This window comes from Corticium candelabrum, chromosome 19, assembly GCF_963422355.1.
Source record: "Corticium candelabrum chromosome 19, ooCorCand1.1, whole genome shotgun sequence".
NCBI classification, from domain to species: Eukaryota; Metazoa; Porifera; class Homoscleromorpha; order Homosclerophorida; family Plakinidae; genus Corticium; species Corticium candelabrum.
Genome location: NC_085103.1, coordinates 2,292,105 through 2,312,974, shown reverse-complemented (window position 1 = coordinate 2,312,974; position 20,870 = coordinate 2,292,105). Strand labels below are relative to the sequence as shown.

The 20,870-nt window shown below is 41.3% G+C and overlaps 2 protein-coding genes across 2 annotated transcripts; one reads left to right on the top strand and one right to left on the bottom strand.

The window, feature by feature from the left end:
* Positions 1-1,464: 1,464 nt before the first annotated feature.
* Positions 1,465-8,853, top strand: LOC134194491 (acyl-CoA synthetase short-chain family member 3, mitochondrial-like). Its single transcript, XM_062663426.1, has 18 exons — positions 1,465-1,573; positions 3,338-3,421; positions 3,488-3,592; positions 3,650-3,781; positions 4,503-4,643; positions 4,710-4,790; positions 4,847-4,942; positions 5,002-5,112; positions 5,169-5,209; positions 5,265-5,389; positions 5,464-5,559; positions 5,617-5,680; positions 5,741-5,822; positions 5,875-5,997; positions 6,864-6,963; positions 7,029-7,141; positions 7,375-7,437; positions 8,529-8,853. The coding sequence occupies exons 2-18, from the start codon at positions 3,404-3,406 to the stop codon at positions 8,616-8,618; spliced, it is 1,581 nt and encodes a 526-aa protein (XP_062519410.1). The 5' UTR covers positions 1,465-1,573; positions 3,338-3,403; the 3' UTR covers positions 8,619-8,853.
* Positions 8,854-10,582: 1,729 nt separating this feature from the next.
* Positions 10,583-20,521, bottom strand: LOC134194551 (gamma-aminobutyric acid receptor subunit beta-2-like). Its single transcript, XM_062663495.1, has 10 exons — positions 20,388-20,521; positions 20,235-20,317; positions 20,014-20,163; positions 17,932-18,549; positions 16,083-16,141; positions 15,799-16,025; positions 15,654-15,736; positions 13,890-14,042; positions 13,492-13,829; positions 10,583-11,141 (listed from the first exon to the last, which is right to left on the bottom strand). Exons 1-10 carry the CDS (start codon positions 20,519-20,521, stop codon positions 10,716-10,718), a joined length of 2,271 nt encoding a protein of 756 aa, XP_062519479.1. The 3' UTR covers positions 10,583-10,715.
* Between the last annotated feature and the right edge of the window lie 349 nt (positions 20,522-20,870).

Sequence of the window (20,870 nt, the reverse complement as noted above, 5' to 3'; positions counted from 1 at the left end):
GTTACAATACATGTTCAAAATAACATCCAATTACTTCTATACATTTCTAACGCAATCAATGCAAGGCCCTGCAGTAAGGGTTGAAGGGAGGTAGTTTGTCTTCTGTTGTTACTGTATTTGGCTGTGTGTTGTACGTGTGTTGGTATGCCCCCATTGGGAACTGCATTACTGTGTGTGATGCGATAGAAATAATATTATTATTATCATTATTATTATTTCTAGCATGGAAGTATTTTATGGCTCATGTGGCTAGACTTTTGGGATGCACTGTGTGTATCAACAGTTTCTCTTGGAGTGGTAGTGCACAGAGGTGAAAGGTGTACGATTCTTTGTGTGCAGCTTTAATCCAATACACATCAACGGTTGATTGACTGTTTGTGTCTTTAGTTTGTGGGTTTTGAAATTTTTGTACTGTATGAAGTCGGGATGGTCTAGGAATAAAATTGAGGTATTAAATTTGGTATATGGTGATTTTAATTAATGTCACTCTAGTTACCTATTCTATTGGTAAATATGGATTTAAATTTGAGTTAAATATAATAAATAAATAAATAATAAATTTTAGTATATGACTCTGACTCTATTTCCACACTCCTTCTGTCTTCTTGCATGTGAGAAGGCAGCAGTCCAGCATGGCTGCATGCTGAATGTTACAAGCTTGACATAAGTAATTAATTAACTAGTAATTGAAGCTTTACACCCTCGTTTCCACAGCTACGAGCCTTCAAAGTCCTGGCTAATTGCCTCGAAGAATTACGAATATATACACGCTAGTTTCTTTCTAAACGTGTTACCTGTAAAGTGTATCTAAAACTGTACATGGTGAATGCCGTTTCGCATGACCGCGTATCTGCAGAGTGATCGTATACGGGACATAAAATCGCTTCTGGTTACGTAAGGTTAGATTCCCGTATAAATCTAGTAAACCAAGAAAGAGAACGATTTCGAGTCATCAGTTGTAGACAGGTGAGTTCTTTTGTTTATTTCCTACAAGTGCTAACAATTAATTAATTAGTCTACTGTGTGTCTAGTCAAGAAAAGAGACCGGAACATAATAATATGCACAAAGTTGTCACGTGGACAGCAATGGGCGCACGTGCCGCCACTTTACACGTCGGAGAGTGTGGATATCCGGGATTCCTGATCATGAATCGGCGACTGGATTGCTTGAAGCGAATTCAGTCTGTAGTGGCCGCGACAAGAAGGCCGCTGTCGTATCAGCAAACATTTCAACGTTCGATAGAAAGTTGCGAAGAGTTCTGGTCAGAAGCGGCAGAGAACATTACGTGGACGAAACGCTGGAGTTGCACTTTGGACAATTCTCGCCCTCCTTTCACTCGCTGGTAGGCCTATAGCCCAACAGTGCGGCTCACTCTAAAAGATCTAAAAGAATTTTTTTTGTTGCGTTGGCAGGTTTGTTGGTGGTGAGCTGAATACGTGCTACAATGCGTTGGACAGACACGTAGAGAGAGGGAGAGGCGACAGAACTGCTATTATTTATGATAGTCCGGTTGCTGGGAAAAATGGCCAGCCACTTGTGCGTCACATTTCGTACAGTGAACTTCTCAACAAGGTGAGCGTTCTGTGGACATAGACTACTGGATCATGTGCACTGCATCTCTAGACCTGTTGTATGTAATTAATTAATGATTAATTAAATTAGACTGGAAAACAGAGTTTTTAAAAGGTTAATTTAAAAACTATGATGAATTATTGAATTATGTATTTATTGAAAGATATAGAATTAAAATATTTTTAAGAATTAGTATAGTATTGATAAATTATTTGTTTATGTGCATTGAGCAATGAGATGTCAGTTATGTATTGACTGCAGGGTGCCTAATACTAATTTTTGACTTTTTCGTGTCAGTTACCCTTTAAGTTAAATAGAGAAACAGTTACCACTTCTTAAACACACATTTTTGATTTAATCAGTCCTAGTACGGCATTGGATCACAAGTTGAATTGGATAGCTACTGGAAAATTGAAAAAGTTTGAAAAGAAGTTTGTTTTACCACTTTTGTGACCTTACTGCATGATCAATGGAGTGAAAATAGAAAATTATACTGTAAGCCTGCACCGAAAAAGTTCTTTGTTTCGGGTAACATGAAATAAAATATCACGGTCAATTGGTCATAAAAATTTTTCATTTTTCACAATTTTTTGATCATCCACAATGCACGAGCAAGGGCAATGCACAATGTATGTACCCTCACTGTCACAGACACCAACCGGGAATTCAAGGCCAGCAGTCTTGAGGAAATCAATAATGTCAGTAACCAGACGATCTGTGCTAGTGGCTGTACTGCCAGATGCAGATGTAGGTGGTTGGTGAAGACGCTGCTGTGACACCTTCCACATCAACATCTTGTTTACACTTTTGGCCAGAATTTGCTGATGAGTCCTCAATGTCGTAGCAGCTTTTGAGATAAACTACATGATGTCTACCAAACTCTAAATGTAATCCAACATTGTCATCCGGCACTGCATCATAGCTAGTTCCTGGCTCTGATGCTCTCTGGACAGGCATCAGACACTGAGCATATAGGTCGTTGTCTTTCATTATCATACGAAGAATGTCTTCCGGCTGGCCAGCAGATACAACTCTTCGACCCGCAGAATCCTAGAATCTAATTATGTAATGATGGAATGACCGCCATCCAGAAATTGCAGGCATGACACGTGTTGTGTATGCTGTGCAATACTAGTCTCGTATCCTTACGCACTGTGCGCAATTTGTGCAACAGGGATAAGTGATAGACGCGCATGCATAATACACATAATTGTTCAAAGACATATGCTACAAAAAATTTGAATTATTTTTGATGCAACCTCTGAAAGATGGTCAGTCGGCTTACCTGAAACAAAGAATTTTTTGGTGTGGTCTAATCGTCTTTATGAGACAGGGAAGATTATGAGTTGAATGTGGTACATCCTTGTTGGCAGATGTAAGTTAGGGATTTGTACTGTTGGTGTAAAGAATTGTTGTTACAGCGAGTTACCAAGAGTTTTGAGAGAGGTAGCATATTGTTTGCCAACAATTGTTACATTGTCGACAAATTGAAAGCAGTAAAATACACTTGAATAAATACTGTGCTTATTTTGATCTCAGTATTGTAGCAAAAGGTGATAGAATATACATTATACATCTAAAGCAGCCAGCGTATTTCTCAGGACGATTTGCTAGACTATGCATGTGGCAGTATGTGTGTGCAGAAATTCGAAATAAATTACATATACTTTACTCTGTTCTAATACATTGCTGTTGAGTTTTCAATTAAGTTTTTAGAATGGATAGATTTATGGCTCTTAGAGTTGTGTTGATTTGCTGTTGTAGGTATCAAGGTTTGCTCGTGTTTTAATCGAAAACGGCGTGAAACGAGGCGATTGTGTACTAATTTACATGCCAATGATACCAGAAGTACAAAATTTCTTTTCATGACTTTGTAGGTTTGGATGCATTTTAATTTCTTAATTAATTTAATAGGCAGTTATTGCTATGTTGGCATCAGCGAGAATCGGAGCAATACACGTGATTGTATTTGGTGGATTCGGTGCCAAGGAGTTGTCAAATAGAATTAACCATGCTGAGGTATTTGTTTAGTCGTTGTTGTGTGTATGAGGTTTGTTGTGTTTTACTTGTCTATAGCCGGTTGTTATAGTTTCTGCGTCTTGCGGCATTGAATCAAACAGGCTCATAGAATATAAACCCATTCTGGACCAGGCAGTCACAAACTCTGCTCATAAACCGAAGAAATGTATTGTAGTGCAGCGAGAAATGGTGAGCAATGCAATAGAACAGGGTTCTGCCCACGGTGGTCGGAGGTGCTTGGGCCCGATCATCACTTGACAAACATCGACCAACACTCCGCATGGTCCAACGATCAGTATAGTTTAGCCGGTGTTTTACTTGCATCAAGCTAATGAGTATTGGGAGGTTCGCTGAATGGTGAGCACTTTGTTCACACTTTGACACAGTGGCAGACCTACCCTGCTATGATATGACCTATATTATGATGCATAGCTCAGTGCACTAAAGTGGTGTGAAGATCCAACACAGCAGTCGGCATGTCAGCGATGAGTAAGGCAATATTGTAGGCACTCTGTGACAGATCCAGTCAAGGTCGTCTTTAGTTTTTTTTGCGAGACAGGAGCATTGACTATTTGAAACCTGCAGCTGGTGCATGGATGGCAGGCATCTAACGTGGCAATAGGATAAACATGAGACTGGGCAACATAGTTCCCTGACTGTTAACAGAAGTTGCAGCTTTAGATCTGGTCATTCAGATTATAGACCATTCATAGTGCGATACATTTTGTTTGCTGCTTTCTTGTCTGTTTGCGATGATGCTTCGTTGTTCGGGAGTTTTATCTACTTCTTTCTATCTCTGAAATAAATGACACCCCTTAATGCAGCGAATACCCGATCACCACTCCGAAAACCTTGGGCAGAACACTGACAAAGGAATATATTATATTCTGACACATGAATGTTTTGTCAGCTTGTAGTTGACTTAAATTCTACAATCGATGTTGACTACTCGGATGAACTAGCTAGTGCACGTCCTCATGATTGTGTGCCCGTGGCAGCCACGGATCCCATTTATATGCTGCATACGTCTGGGACCACTGGAGAACCTAAGGTATTAATTTTTAATTTATTACATGTGCACATGTTTCGAACAGGTATGTAATCTAATAATGTTTAGGCTATCGTGAGGCCCTCTGGTGGACACGCCGTCGCTTTATACTGGACGATGAAAAATGTTTATGATGTCACTTCAGATGAGGTTGTAACGTTTTAACATACAATTCGTAGATAATTAATTAGGAATTGTCTGTTTAGGTGTTTTGGGCCGCTTCGGATCTCGGCTGGGTTGTTGGACACTCGTATATTGCATATGCTCCTTTACTTTACGGATGTACGTCTATACTATACGAGGTATAGCTCAACACAAATCAAATTACATTGAGTTTTTCTGTATTTAGTTGGATTTGTAGGGAAAGCCGGTTGGAACTCCTGATGCTGGTGCTATTTTTCGTGCTATACGACAACACGGCTGTTCGTCTGTATTTATTTCTCCAACTGCCGTGAGAGCAATTCGAAGAGAAGTCTTGTTTTTTTGGGTGCAATAGATGGGTGATTAGTTTATATGTGATGTGATCAGGATCCGGAGGGACTACTTGCTGCAAAGTATAAGTTACCCAAGTAGGTCATCCAATCGGTTTGATATTAAATCATACTGATATCGATCTGTTTATAGATTAAGAAGTTTCTTTATGGCAGGAGAGATTTGCGATCACAATACAATGAATTGGATAGAGGAGGTCATCAACAGAGGTTCTAATGGTAACGTAAAGCAAGTCGTCGATCATTGGTGGCAAACTGGTAATCGCTAATTATTGATTAATAATTGAGTGTTGATAGGGTTAGTGCCAATACGGATATATATCTGGTTGTAGAATCGGGGTGGTCTATCGGAGCGATGTGTTTGGGATTAGGAGACCGAGCGTATACCAAATCATCAAATGTAGGCAAACCAGTGCCAGGATGGAATGGTTAGCGAACATCGTTGATTGATTAATGGACAATGGATGATGTGCATGCTTGTGCAGTCAAAGTTTTAAACTCAAAGGGTGAAGAGGTTTCTCAAGGACAAATGGGCAATCTGGCAGTAAAGTTTGTGTGTTTGAGTTCTGTTAGCGTTTTATTATATTTTATTAATCATGTTCTGATTAGGTTACCATTGCCTCCTGGAGCGATGTCGACTATATGGAAGAATGATGAAAAATTCGTCAAGACTTACTTTACAAAATTTCCTGTAAATACAGAATTGGGTGTTGTGTACGTCGTGTGGTTATTTGTTTGTGTAGGGTTACTATGACACTTTGGATTCGGGACGATTCGATGAGTTTGGTCATGTGAATGTGCTGGCTCGTACAGATGACATTATCAATGTGGCAGGTCATCGGCTGTCTACTGGTGCCCTAGAAGAGGTATCGTTGTACTTTATGATACAATAGTCCAGGGCTGTTCCCAGGATTTTTGGAAGGCACGGCGGAAATAACCACGTCCACCTTAAATTTTGGCCCTCCCATTCCAATTTTTAGAGTTGGCCCACAAAAGCTTTGATGCAGGTTTGCTTACCCTGAGATGCCACAAACTGTTGTCACAGAATGCTCAGGCACAAAAGGAACAAAGTGGTTTATCTTTTTAAAAAAAAGTTTCTTTCTGTCTTAGTTCACTGTGCTTGACCACATGATAGCTATATTAATGTGGTGGCAGAATCTCCAGACCTTAAGCAGTTGAGAACCTCCCTTTATATAGGATAGGAAGGCCAGATATCTACAGACTTCCTTTATTACCATCAGATACTGACCTAATAGTGGGCAGAGTGCAAGACAACCACTGTTGAGCTTTGAGTACTTGTATTACAATTAAGTTCATACCATATGGCAGTCTGTGTCCTATTTGGTCTTATCTTCAAACCAAGCATCCCAGGAACTACTTGTTAGCCTGAAACAACTTCCCACTTTTCAAAATACAAATACAAGTCCATTTGTCTTCATAGCTAATCACTGCTTCCTCATGCAGCAAAGCATGGCGGGCCTGTACAAAGTGGAAGCCAAGGCATGGCGGAGCGCCGTGCCTTTCGTATGCTGGGGACAACCCTAGTAGTCTCTGTAGAGTTTGTGACTATTTCTTTGGTCATACTGATTCATACAACTGAGGCGGTATCTTTTAAATGGTAGTTGCTATACAGATTTGCATGTGAGGTGCATTTACACATTGAAGGAGTCGCATCTGAGAGGGACTTCTGTATTGTAATGTCTTAATGACGTGATGTGAATGTCTTGTGCAGAGTGTCGCTTCGTGTCGTGAAGTTGTTGAATGTGCAGTTGTCGGTCTCAATGACATGGTGAAAGGAGAAGTACCATTGGCATTGGTGGTTTTACGAAGAGGTGTTGGGATGGGCTTGTTTATTGTCATAATTGTTGATTTAATTTGTAATTAATGTGACCTCTAGGAGTTGATCGAGATGCTAGTGAACTGAAGAATGTCATTGTTAGTCATGTGCGTGAGACAGTTGGACCTGTGGCTTCACTAAAAGATGTTGTCTTTGTACCTCGTTTGCCCAAGGTTATTTTATGTGTTATTACTCAGTTTATTTCTAGGTGTGTGTGTGTGTGTGTGTGTGTGTGTGTGTGTGTGTGTGTGTGTGTGTGTGTGTGTGTGTGCATGCGTATGCGTGTGTGTGTGTGTGTGTGTGTGTGTGTGTGCACGTGTGTGTGTGCATGTGAAACCATTATTTCATTAAACATTCATGCAAATTTATAAACGTTAATTTACATGTGTTTCTTGTTTAATGTTAGACAAGAACAGCAAAGTTGTCTCGCTCTACCATGAAAGCTCTTGCTAATGGAGAACCATTCACAGTATGCTTCTTTGTGTTATTTAACCTTTACCGTGTATGGGCTATTGGTACATGTACACGTGTAAACATGCACACACACTCACACACACACACACACACACACACACACACACACACACACACACGCGCGCGCGCAAGCAATACGCTCTAAACCAAGAAAAGTTTGGCAGTATTAGAGTTTTTGGTGACACGGGCTATTGGACCACCTGAAGTATGCTTATTTAGTATCTATGGGACATGCAGACAATGACTATGTTATAAGAGAGTTTTGTTTGCAGACCCTTGTAGTAGGTTTCATTTTTTTCACTGACGGTATACTTTTGGCTTGACTCATTGAAGAATCGTGTACGAAATGAGGTAGCCAATATCAGCTTTTATGGGCCAATCCCAATAGACAATCTATAAGGGAACGTAGTCTCATGTACATTAGGTACTAGGTAGCGTAATTGTCTTTTTTTATTTCAGCCAACCGTCATTCATAAATTTTAAAAGTTTGAAGGATGCGTGTTTGATGGAAGACTAGAACATTTGACAAACAAATTTGAACATGCTTGTTTACACTTTATATTGAAAAAATAGCAACCCTACTGCCATTGCAATAGGAAATCAGGACTAAGGTTAAATGGTTCGATCTGAGGGATTTTCATGGGCTGCAGGAGGTGCTTGACTAGAAAAATAATCAAACTGTTTGTAAGTTGTAACATTTAGAAGGCACACTGAAAAAGGTTGTGGTAATCTGAGTGAAATCTGACATTTGGCTCATTAGTTGAGCAGAAGCTAAATACAAGGGCGGCGGACTGGGTAGCTGAGAGGGCTTGGGCAACCCCAACTTTGAACACAACCTCTAATTTGTAAGCAAACAGTACCCTCATAGTTTATGTACTCCGATGTCCTTTCATTCCCCACTCCCCAAATTGAGAGTTGCTCTGCCGCCCCTGAAGTATGAGGTCATTGCTTGTAATACTTTTGTGGGCGTTTTATTTTGGATACGTTTTGCATACGTGCCAAATATCTTAAGCATAATATATTGCACTTTCCGGTTTGACTGTGACAGAAGTTTGATGCTAATTTATGTGGAATCATTGTTTGTAGCCTCCACCTACTCTCGAAGATGTTACAGTGTTGGATGAAATCAAATGTGCGTTAGGAGAAGCCGGCATAGGTCAGTCACATTTGAATTGAATTAGAATTATACGACTTTTCTATGATGGTATATCCTCTGTTGTGAAATGAATTCGGGCAGGCAGTATCTGCTGTTTCCATTTACACTGTTACATTGAATGAAATGAGTTGCATTTGTGCTGCTCTGTACTATTTGTACTATGTATTGCATTTACAATATATACATGTCTTGAGGAATTTTGTTGTAATGTTATATAAAGGTATCTATACTGTGTGGCATAATTTTGTATATACAGCAATGGTTGCTGTTACTATTGTGTATTACTTACGTGACTGTGGTGATGTAGTGCAACGTTTTATTGAATTACATTCAGCAGGATGTTAGAAACCTTCAGTCCTTAAGCAGGATAAACAATGCAAAGAGCGATATACCATGTTTCTTTGAGTTGAACAACCCATTGTAATATTTTTTATGTTGTCCTCCTGTGGCGTTCTATTTTAGTATCTCGTTGCAATGGTTTCAACTCTGGCTGTCATGTGTAGCATCTTGTGTAGCATCTTGTGTCGTCAAATACTTGCCTGATAAAGACAATGTCTATCATTAGTTGTAGTCGATTGCCAACAATGTGTGCTTAGTGGCATAATCAGCCACGTTTCTGCTTTCCCAAGAAATCCTTTTTTACAGGCGTTGCTTTTTCCCTATCGCAAAAAAAATATTTTTGGTGTTAAATGATAAGAGTGGAAAGGTCGAGCTGTGTGTGTAGATGTTCTTCTGTTTCTGTTGTGTGGATGAATGACGATATTAGGATGCTCTGCATGCATGTTATCCAATCTGATATCTGGACATTGAGACATTCAATGAGCGCTTTCACAAGCAGGGTTAACTTGGGTTAGGATAACTCGGGCAGAGTTATGATAACCCTACTCCACCCAACTTGCGTTCATTTGCAGAACACGGGTAATGCAGAAGATCTAGAGTAGAGCGAATACATCGATTGCTTGAAGTTTCTGCTTGAGAATAGGAAAGCAGTAATGCCTATAGCAGAACGGGAGAAGGAGTAGCCATTTTTACATTGGCAAGATCGACTTTAGGGCGTGTTTTTGCATATATTAGGGTGTGTTTTCGCTTAACTCCACTCTAACCCAGTTTAACCCTACTGTGAGCCAGGGTTAGTTTACCCCTCGGTTAACCCCAGTCTTAACCCGGGTTAACTTGGGTTTACTAAACTCACGTTCTCTCGACTGGGGTATTTGGAGTCTAACCCAAGTTAACCATGTGTGTGAAAGTGTTCACTAAGAATTATGCTTCGGACTCATAGGGAAACTCCCTTCAATGCCAGGTTATGTTCCATGTTCTACTCGAGAATGTTCTGAGGTGTGTTTTGGTGACGTTCTAAAACGTCAATGTATTGGAGCATGTCGTACTATTTGAGCATGTTTTTAATTTCGAATAAATGATTTTTTGTCCCAGGCCAATTAATACATTTTGCGTATACATTCCTGTTGTGGAGCGGAGAAACACAAGATCCTGGATAACCTGTTTGCCTTAGGCGATTTAATTGGTCGAGCAAATTAACATAAATTTACTAGACTCAAGCTAATTGTTTCAGTCTTCTACCATTTCTCATAGGATCACACTAAAACAGGTTTGCAAGCACACAACATTCGAAATGGTTGATAGTATGTCGTGTTTGACACAATTGTGTAGCACAAATGTTGCAGAGACACAGGAGTAGGCAACTATTGTTTGTGGAAAGTTCTGATTTTATAATACAAGCAGCATGAGTATTGAAACAGCATGCATAACAGGATCGTAGGGATGTATGTGTGCAGGGTGAGAATCATTCTCGCAAAGTTTAGGGTACAAACAGATATGGAGTGATTCTATCCACTACTACAGCAACACTTAGTTAATTATTTTGCAAAATTGTTGATTAACTACATATTGTAGTTTTGTTGGCCGATTGGAATGAGATCGAATCTTCCAATATCCGATTGATGTGAGACCAGACATATAGGTTTGCCATATCAAGTACATAAGTCTAGTGAAACAATAGAGTACATCCCTTTGAACTAAATTTTATACACATTTTTATACTACAGCAATACCGGGTATGTGTCAATTACAGAAATCACACTGATTTCTTGAACGTGTCTTTACCAATTTCCATTTAGTACAGCGATGTATCTGCTTATGAAGCACGACCAGTAAATGATATTGAAGACTATGAAAAGACAGGGAAGAATACATCGAGACACGAAGTCTATTTTTCTGGTCATTGTTGTGTCACCGTAACGATTGGTTGGTATCGTTGCGGTCAAAGTCTCTGTGTTTGAAGCGTTTGATGCCCACATAACATTCTGTTGTGATTCTGATAGTGAATGTTGCTCATTGGGAGTGAGAAGGCAGACTGACAGATTGCTGTCCGTGCTGAGATCATCCATGTCTATGGCTGTGTACTCGGTTGTGCTAAACATTCTTGTCTCCATCAGTGATCTTTTTCTTCTTCTTCTTCTTCTTGTTCTTCCACTGCTTCCAGTTGCGTAGTCAAACATTTTCTGATTGGACAGGGAAGTGTCACTCTAACATGAACAGTGCAGCATACCATTAGGCCATATTGTGATTGGAAGTCAATACATTTGTTAACTTTAAATGTGTGTGTGTGTGTGTGTGTGTGTGTGTGTGTGTGTGTGTGTGTGTGTGTGTGTGTGTGTGTGTGTGTGTGTGTGTGTGTGTGTGTGTGTGTGTGTGTGTGTGTGTGTGTGTGTGTGTGTGTGTGTGTGTGTGTGTGTGTGTGTGTGTGTGTGTGTGTGTGTGTGTGTGTGTGTGTGTGTGTGTGTGTGTGTGTGTGTGTGTGTGTGTGTGTGTGTGTGTGTGTGTGTGTGTGTGTGTGTGTGTGTGTGTGTGTGTGTGTGTGTGTGTGTGTGTGTGTGTGTGTGTGTGTGTGTGTGTGTGTGTGTGTGTGTGTGTGTGTGTGTGTGTGTGTGTGTGTGTGTGTGTGTGTGTGTGTGTGTGTGTGTGTGTGTGTGTGTGTGTGTGTGTGTGTGTGTGTGTGTGTGTGTGTGTGTGTGTGTGTGTGTGTGTGTGTGTGTGTGTGTGTGTGTGTGTGTGTGTGTGTGTGTGTGTGTGTGTGTGTGTGTGTGTGTGTGTGTGTGTGTGTGTGTGTGTGTGTGTGTGTGTGTGTGTGTGTGTGTGTGTGTGTGTGTGTGTGTGTGTGTGTGTGTGTGTGTGTGTGTGTGTGTGTGTGTGTGTGTGTGTGTGTGTGTGTGTGTGTGTGTGTGTGTGTGTGTGTGTGTGTGTGTGTGTGTGTGTGTGTGTGTGTGTGTGTGTGTGTGTGTGTGTGTGTGTGTGTGTGTGTGTGTGTGTGTGTGTGTGTGTGTGTGTGTGTGTGTGTGTGTGTGTGTGTGTGTGTGTGTGTGTGTGTGTGTGTGTGTGTGTGTGTGTGTGTGTGTGTGTGTGTGTGTGTGTGTGTGTGTGTGTGTGTGTGTGTGTGTGTGTGTGTGTGTGTGTGTGTGTGTGTGTGTGTGTGTGTGTGTGTGTGTGTGTGTGTGTGTGTGTGTGTGTGTGTGTGTGTGTGTGTGTGTGTGTGTGTGTGTGTGTGTGTGTGTGTGTGTGTGTGTGTGTGTGTGTGTGTGTGTGTGTGTGTGTGTGTGTGTGTGTGTGTGTGTGTGTGTGTGTGTGTGTGTGTGTGTGTGTGTGTGTGTGTGTGTGTGTGTGTGTGTGTGTGTGTGTGTGTGTGTGTGTATTGGAGCACAGCATAATTGATTTAACACACACACACACACACACACACACACACACACACACACACACACACACACACACACACACACACACACACACACACACACACACACACACACAGACCTTCACACACTCACCTTGGAATGTTGGAACTGCTCACAGTTTGCCAAACATCTGTGATAGCAGAGCCCTTAATAAACCTGGGCTTTAGTAACATGTAACTCATACAGAAACGTTGGTATCTGGTGAGGTCTCCCTGTCTATGAATGTCCTTCCACTCTCACACACAAGTTCTTCCCTAGATCTGACTATTGACCAACTATCTGCTGATGTTCTTAGACACTTGTCAATTTTTCTTGCAAAACTAGAAACTTCTCTTGGATTGCAAGCTTCAATACAAGTTATCTGCTATTGATATATATCTGGACTACTGGCACCCAATACATTTGTAACATCCATGGTTGCTCATGTGGATCTGGTACTGGGCTATTTCATCACGGTCAAAGCCACAATTGAGATTTGTTGAAATCAACAACTCAGTCCATCATACAGGATAGCTGTATCAACCAAAGTGTGGTCTTTCTAGGGATCCTGTTATATAGCCTGGGTATACATTGCACATAAAATATAAAGGAAAGATCTAATAGGTCTAAGAAGTCCTAAAATACAGTTCTGTAAACGCAGAGATGAAGAATGACGAAGTGCAGAAGACATTGTTTCATAATTGTAGACCTCTATACGAAAACTCTCTTTCAGGCATTCGCTTTGTTGTCTTGGCAAATAGCAATAATTTTTGTTATATCTGTGACTGCTTGCACTTCTTCAGTAGATCTTACAATACTTAGAAGTGGATGTGGTGCTAGTTTCTTCATAATCTTTGAAGCGGTTTGCTTCCTTGATAGTCTCTTCTTATTTGTAAATGCTTCCAGTGCAAATCTTTTAGTAAGTAGTTGCTGCAGTTTTAACTTGCCTGCCCCCCAACTATGCCGATGTACGCCGATGTACTACTCAGCTGGACACACACACACACACACACACACACACACACACACACACACACACACACACACACACACACACACACACACACACACACCACATCGACAAACAGCAGAGGTGTAGACAATTTCACATTAACTAATATAACCACGCATTACAGCAATATCACTATACTTCGATTTGTCTTACTTCCTTGTGTCTTTCGTTTATTTTGTTTCTATACCGATTTCCTAGAAACTGTACGAGTCCATACTCGAGCAAACTGAAAAAGACGAAAAGAAAACAGGCAAATGTATAAATGTCCTTCGCAGTGATTGCCCCCATGTTATGAGTCCGTCCGGACGAGAAGCTGAGAGCAGACAGCGTGAGCACAAGAGACACACCGAGACCGAACCTCGAGTTGCGGTTCACATAGAACCCGAGCCAAGATATGATGACAATGAGGCAGGCAGGGATGTGAGATTGGATAATTATGGGCTCGATGTTTCGTATAAACCGAAATTTGATCTTCAATATTGAAGTACCGTCTAGATAATCATCACACAGTTGTAGTGGTGGAAACAATGGTTTTGATCATGTGACCTTACCATAGCTGTATTCGTATTTCAGGAGGCGCAATCCGGACGCTTCCTGCTTTTGTAGGAGTGTGAATTTTGTGGGATAGGAGCAGTGAGGTGAGAAGACGAGAGGTGGGTTCTGCTCGTGTTGCTTGAACTGAACTTCGACGCTTTGATGACCGACTAGACAAGGGTGAACACAATTGTAGCTTGAAGGACGTTTTTAGGATTTGCGCATGCTCGCTGGAACATTCTGGCGAAAAACAGCTTCATACGCAAATCAACAAGAGGTAAAAAGTTTACAACCTGCATACACATTACAGTATCCGTTATTAACCCGAGGCGCGCATATACGCTAGGGTTACAGTAACATTCGGCCATGGTGGCCAACTTGATGACTAGCCAGATGTGGGCGGGTCAATAGACAGTTATGGGCGGTATTATCTACTGGCGTAATTACAGTAAATAGATAAGGAGAAAACAATTACAGTGTATTTAGATAAAATTAGAGTATTAGTTTGAAAAGTTTAGTTCACGCCAAAGCCGTATATAAACTTTATAGACGGCTCTAGTCAACAACACTCCAATAACGTTGCCTTGGACGCCTGTGGTGATGCATGATTTCACGCCCAAGTCTGAGGTCAATCGGGACTATGGTTCGTTTAAGTTCAGAGTTCAATGTTGGTTATTGTGCACAATGAACATCAATAGTTGACTTGCTATTGATATTAATGTACAATGTAAGCAAAACTAAGTACTCTACAGGGACATGCACTTTCCCACATTAATGAGCTTCATTGTGGAGGTAATGTATACGTATGTATATATGTAGTAGTAACAGTAGTAGTAGTAGTAGTAGTAGTAGTAGTAATACTTCAGGATGCATAGCATGCACGCATGAGTCATTCTTCTGGCTAATTCCACATGGGAAAAAATTAATAGTATGTTTCTTATCGGAAAACAACCATTCAACACGTACAACATCCAAGTATATAAAATGGGTATAAACGAGAGACCTCTTCTGCTCTTCCAAGCTAGAAGAGTACGGCATGCACGCGCAGTCTAGGTCTTATACTGAGCAAACGGAATTGTAAATACGTCAGGTCTAGAGCGACGGAATTGTGAATGCATTGACTTGTGGATGTCCTGGAGATTCCTCGAACTAGCAGTCCATGCTGTGCAGAAGGATTTTTCTATACAGTGACGGCGGAGGGACTCGCAAGTTGGGCGAAGGGGGGGGGGGGGGGGAGGAATAATAGAACGTCGGAGCATACCCATGCAGACAGTGTCTCTCTTAACACGAGACTGTGACATCACCGCTTTCAGTAGGCATAATTACTCCTATTAGGCAATAGAAAGCGCTTACCGGTATACGTTCTTGTAAACACTGTCATACTGTAGTACAATAGTTCGAATATTTGTTTTCGAAAGTTTTATCGTAGTTGTTGATGGTCAATTTAGGGGGCTCCGCCGCCACTGCTATAGGTTCCGACTTTCAATCGTCTGAGAGCAAAATCGAACTGCGCAAGCGCATTTTGTATCACAATTTCACTGAAATCGCTTTTCCAACCCCTCCCTTTTGTCTCGTTATCTCTCAATATGCTCTACTAGAAAGAGGGAGAAGAGGTTATGAAATGTGCTCTACATTCTTCTATTGTCATTGATGTGATCTCTAGGTCCGAGATTTACAATTGGAATTTTGGGTAATTGTAAACAATTTTTGGGACCTCAGTGTTCAGGTACCTTGGGGGCTTATCCGCAGTTAATGACATGCGATTGTAGAGGTTTACTTACACTGCTCAAATACCATTTGACACGACTGATTATCAAATGGGTAATACGACAGATCGAGTCTGCACCAACAAGTCGTTTCGATTCTAGAGAATGAATGGCGAGCATGATGAAGCCAATCCACCGAGAAAAATGTCAAGTGTATAACCTTGTTGTGTAATTCAATCTCCCATCATGTTGGAGTGTGAGAAAGCTGTTTATACTGGGAGCGTCGTGAACCCTCGTTCTCTTACTGTTGCTAACGATGGTAAGCGGCAACCAAAAACTTTTAATGAGCTCACCACGGACGGTCACGTGAGACATAGATTCCGGTAGTAGACGCTCTAATCTCGGGTCGACCCAGCTTTGAGAAAAAATCATATCAACCGTAAAGTCCTAAAGCAGAGAAGTAAATTAATGACTTAGTTGATATTAATAGTCACTTGTATTTACCATGTCGTTTGTGATATCTCCGACATATAAAACGGTCGCCCAAATACTGATTCTCGTGACTGTAGAGAAATTATTAGTTAAATAGCTATTTGTATGCAAAATCCTTTTGACTTAGTCTAACCGTTGTCTGCTTCTCCTTGTGTGCGAGATGACCTCGACTTGTGAGGTAGCACGTGCTTGTTGTAGGAAGACGGTTTGGAGACGAACGAAGCGATGTTCGACACGACGTCGTGGTAGGTTTTACTAGCCGGCCGTCTCGTCGCCCGGCGTGTCCTGTCACTACAGACTCTATCACATGACTTTCAATTCAGTGAGTGTTTGACTGACTTAGCGTGTAAGTTGCCGGTCAGATTCCACTCTGGCGCGTTTGGAACGACTGTGGCGGCTAGAATGCTTGCAGCGACGGAGTAAACGGAGAGAAGACGAAACGACGTCGTACACATGGGTTGGTATAGTTTCCGTCGTGTGCCACTCGGCGTGGCCTTGTGAGCAATCGAAATGCGTTCTGCTCTCTATGTAAGAGTGGAGAGAGGGAAATGAAGTGACGTTGGCGAATAGAAAGCTCTCTGGGGACAGGATGTGACATATGTTGAAATTTCTCTTTCCTGACTTGCTGTCAGTTTGTGAAGCGACTCGTAAATTAGAATAATTAACTAATAAAAGGGTAACGTACGGCGAGAGAAATTATCTGATGTAGTAGATTACATGCTACGTACGTGTCTTATGCATGTGCATGCTTGAGTGTAGCTCCAAAACCGGAGCGTTGAAATTTATTGATTTTGCATTCGTTTATATGCTTGGACGTATGCGGAAAAGGTTAACATGGAAGTGTATGGCAATTGATGAGATTTATGATAATGACGGCATCGATGTAGGTGCTCTAGTCTGGGTATAACACGTGACTGTGACGTAGGCACTTTTGCCGGTACCGATTTGACTGGGTAGTCGGCGTTGACTGATCCTTCACTTCGCTTGTATCCTATCTTACCGTAACTCGGTCTAATTGAGTTCTGAAGTTGTGCCCATAGTGTGCACGCGTGTGTTGGTTTGAAGACACAACAGTTGGTGACAAACACAATACAATGTAATTACACCTCACTGAATTGCTATCTTTTTGGCCCAGGTTTATGGTTGAAAGGAGTTGGTTCATGTCTAGAGTAATTGCACGGTCTTACACGAATCGAAATTTTGTAATGAATTGGTGCCTTGAAGGAGTTTCGAATTTGCCTTTGAAACGGCGATTTCTGCAAAAAAGTGGCAACTATATTGCAATCTACGCGTTTCCTGTGCCTCTTTCAATTTTGCATGCTATTGCTACCTAATAGATGCTATAGTTGCTAAATGTTTTCCGGATTGCGAAGAGCTGGGAGATGTTGGTTGATTAGGAAGGCGACATATTGATAAAAGATAAAGTTGTATGGTTGGAAATTGTGGTTTGGCGCGCGCCCACACACACATTTGCACACACACACACACACACACACACACACACACACACACACACACACATACACACACACACACACACACACACACACACACACACACACACACACACATGTACACACACACACACACTCGCACGCACTCACGCTCGCTCGAAACACAAACGCCCACTCTCCCGGCCTTTAGAGATATACAAATTGCAGGCATTGCAAAGGTATGGATGGGCTGCTTTTGTCTAGTTGACTTGATGGCATTGCTGCTCTCTCTCACACATGCACGCACAAACAAACGCACACGCAGACATGAACATCATTCAGCAATCAATTAATTAATTGTGCACTACAATGTCTAGCGTCACGTAGGACTTCTAGCTCTACACTGTCAGACCGTTTGCTTCGTATTCAAACACAATAAGTAACCCAGAATGCGGTGTTATAGAGCAAGAAAGCGACCGGAAAGGCGAAGCGAGCGAACACATCCACTTTGTGCGAATACCTCTCACCCGTAGAGAAACTTCTCTCCTTTTCCGTACGAGCAACACATTCTTCACTACTCTCGCCATTATTGTGCATTTTCCCATTTCTTTTTAATGCTTTTGACGTCGTGTCACACTGACTCACAATATCGCTGTCTAGAAGCAAGTACTCTGAGGCGCTTAACACGTTTTCCAAGGGAGACTCGGATCTCTTCCGTCGCCGGTAGCACTTGCCCGCTGAGGAGTAATTTCTAGTGGCAACATAGTGGACAATACCGAACTCGATGAGGGTGGCAAAGACGAACACATAGCATGTAAGTTGGTAGGCTCCTTCTGCTGTTGCGTGTCCAAATTGTGTTTCTATGCGGCCTGCTGCTAGAAATAGAGTCGTGGGAGCGAAGACGCGAGCCGGAACGCATTTGTGGTCGATGAAGAAACCGATCCAGGAGCTGATGACGAGCATGACCGACGGAAGAAAGGTCTGCAGCAGGTAGGGCTTGGGATTGCGTTTGAACTCCAACTGAGTACAAAACAGTGAGTATTTCTCTAGAAACCAAAGATTGTAAATTAGTGTATTATTATTAATTACATATTATTTATTGTATATTAATTATATATTATGTATTACATATTAATTATATATTATGTATTACATATTAATTATATATTATGTATTACATATTAATTATATATTAATTTTATTATTATATTATATTATGTTGTGGTTGGTACCTATCATGCAGAGCTAGAGTAGAGGAAACGACTGTGTCAGGTGCTCTTTGTGTAAGGTCCTCTCCTTGGCAACGCATGCTAATATTATTATACAGTGGGTTGCCAAAAGTCTTGGTAGCGAACAGAAACACCAGAGTTTGCAATTGATTAATTACTAACTTATCTGCAGCAAACACAGTCAATATGAGTCTTCTTACATCATGCACTCATTCATTGAAGTTCTAGAAGATTACTGTAGGTCTCCTCAGCTACTATGTCACGACGAAGTGAACTGACCACTAAAGAGTGATCAGAGATTGTCAGCATGGTGAAGGCCGGGATGACAATGTGAGCTACAGCCAGATGCTTAGGTGGCATTCGTGTACATTGGCAAACATACTAAGAAGCAAAAAGCAACCAGATCAGTGGCCAATAAAACAAGGCCAGAACTAGCAGACCTCGGAAGCACAAAGGCATGACCGTGGAGTGGCGAATGTAGTCTTCACCGACGAAATCAAAATTAGAATAAATGGAAATGATGGCTGAGTGTAATTCAGTATGTACGGAGGAAATCTACTGAAGAGTGGTTGCCCATGTGCACATGTACATACGTCATAGATGATTTGGTAGCGATATCAAGTGTGATGGCACTGGGCCTCCTGTATTCACAGAAGATGGTATAACAGGACAACACACGAAACTAATTGAAAGCCAACATTTTTTCAGGATGACAATGCAGCTGCCCATTGTGCAATAGTGTTACCAAATGGAAAGGAGATTACGGAGTGCCTTCAATAGCCTGGCTGGCTCAGAGTCCCAATCTCAATCTGATAGAAAACGGTTGGGCAGTGCTTAAAAGAAAATATTTGCAACAGAACTCGAGGTCCATCCAACAAGCAAGAATTGAAAGAAACAATGACAGTCGAGTGGCAAAAGCTACCACTGCAACGATTTCGAAACTTAGTGGCATCCATGAAGAGCAGAATTGCTGCTGTAACCAAAGCAAAGGCATCTTCTTCTAGGTAGTGGACCTATTACAGCCTATTATTTATGCTAGATTCCTATTTGCTGCTGATTTCACCTACAGGGCAAAGAATGTTCTAGGAGCCATAAGTGACACCTTCCAAGGCTTTGGCAACCCACTGTATTGTTATATTATACTATTGTATATGATATTATATTGTATTATATTATATTAATATGATATTACCTATATTATATCATAGTATAAATATATAACATTAATTATAATTATTGTAGTAATTGTAATTATAATTATTATAGTAATTTGTGTGTTACCGCCATCATAGTGATTGATAAGTGAAGGTGTGCAGGCGGAGTTGTTTATCTTAATCTTGAACTTTGTTGGAAATGTGGCTCGGGCTGCGAATCTTGTGATCGAGCCGTTGTTTGGGCTGACGTATAACAGTTCGTAGTTTTTGTACTTTACTACACCTCACGCACACACAAACGTGTGAGAAAATGTGGATACAAAAGTCATGTAGTCATGTGGAACTCACGTGACTCAAAGGTGATCTGGCATGTCTGGCGATCAAATGGAAACGAGTTGAGATTTACCTGACAATAACACGTTGTTGTCATTCTGAAACATATAATAACACATTATTATTCATAAATTCAAAAATAAAATTTCTGAAAAATTTGATATCAACCTGATGGTATATTCAATAAGCCCTCCGGGATGAATGAGAATGATGTGGTCTTGATCACGTGGGCTGACGTCCGGCGTCTCTGACTTCTGGCTGTTGCGCACTATGGTGTCCGGCAGCCACATCCGGTCGATCATGTCCCCGCGCACGTGCACGCGAGTGACGTTTCCCGGGAAACGGGGAGGAATCCGCGGGTCGTACCACGTCTGCGTGAAAAACATGTCGAGGACAAATTCCTAGTACAAAAGGTTAGAAAACCGGTCGTCGACATTTTCTAGTTTTTTTACGTGGTTCTCGCTTAGATCACTGACGCGGAGTATGGCGACGTCGGGAGTAATCTCTGTCGCTGAGAGTTTAATTAATTAACATTGACAAAATTTTAAATATGTTGTGGGAATTGAGGTGCGTACCGTTGCACTTTGCGCTTTTCTTGGCTGCTTTGTGAGGAAGCACGAGCGAACTGTAGACGGATTGGTTTGCAATCAC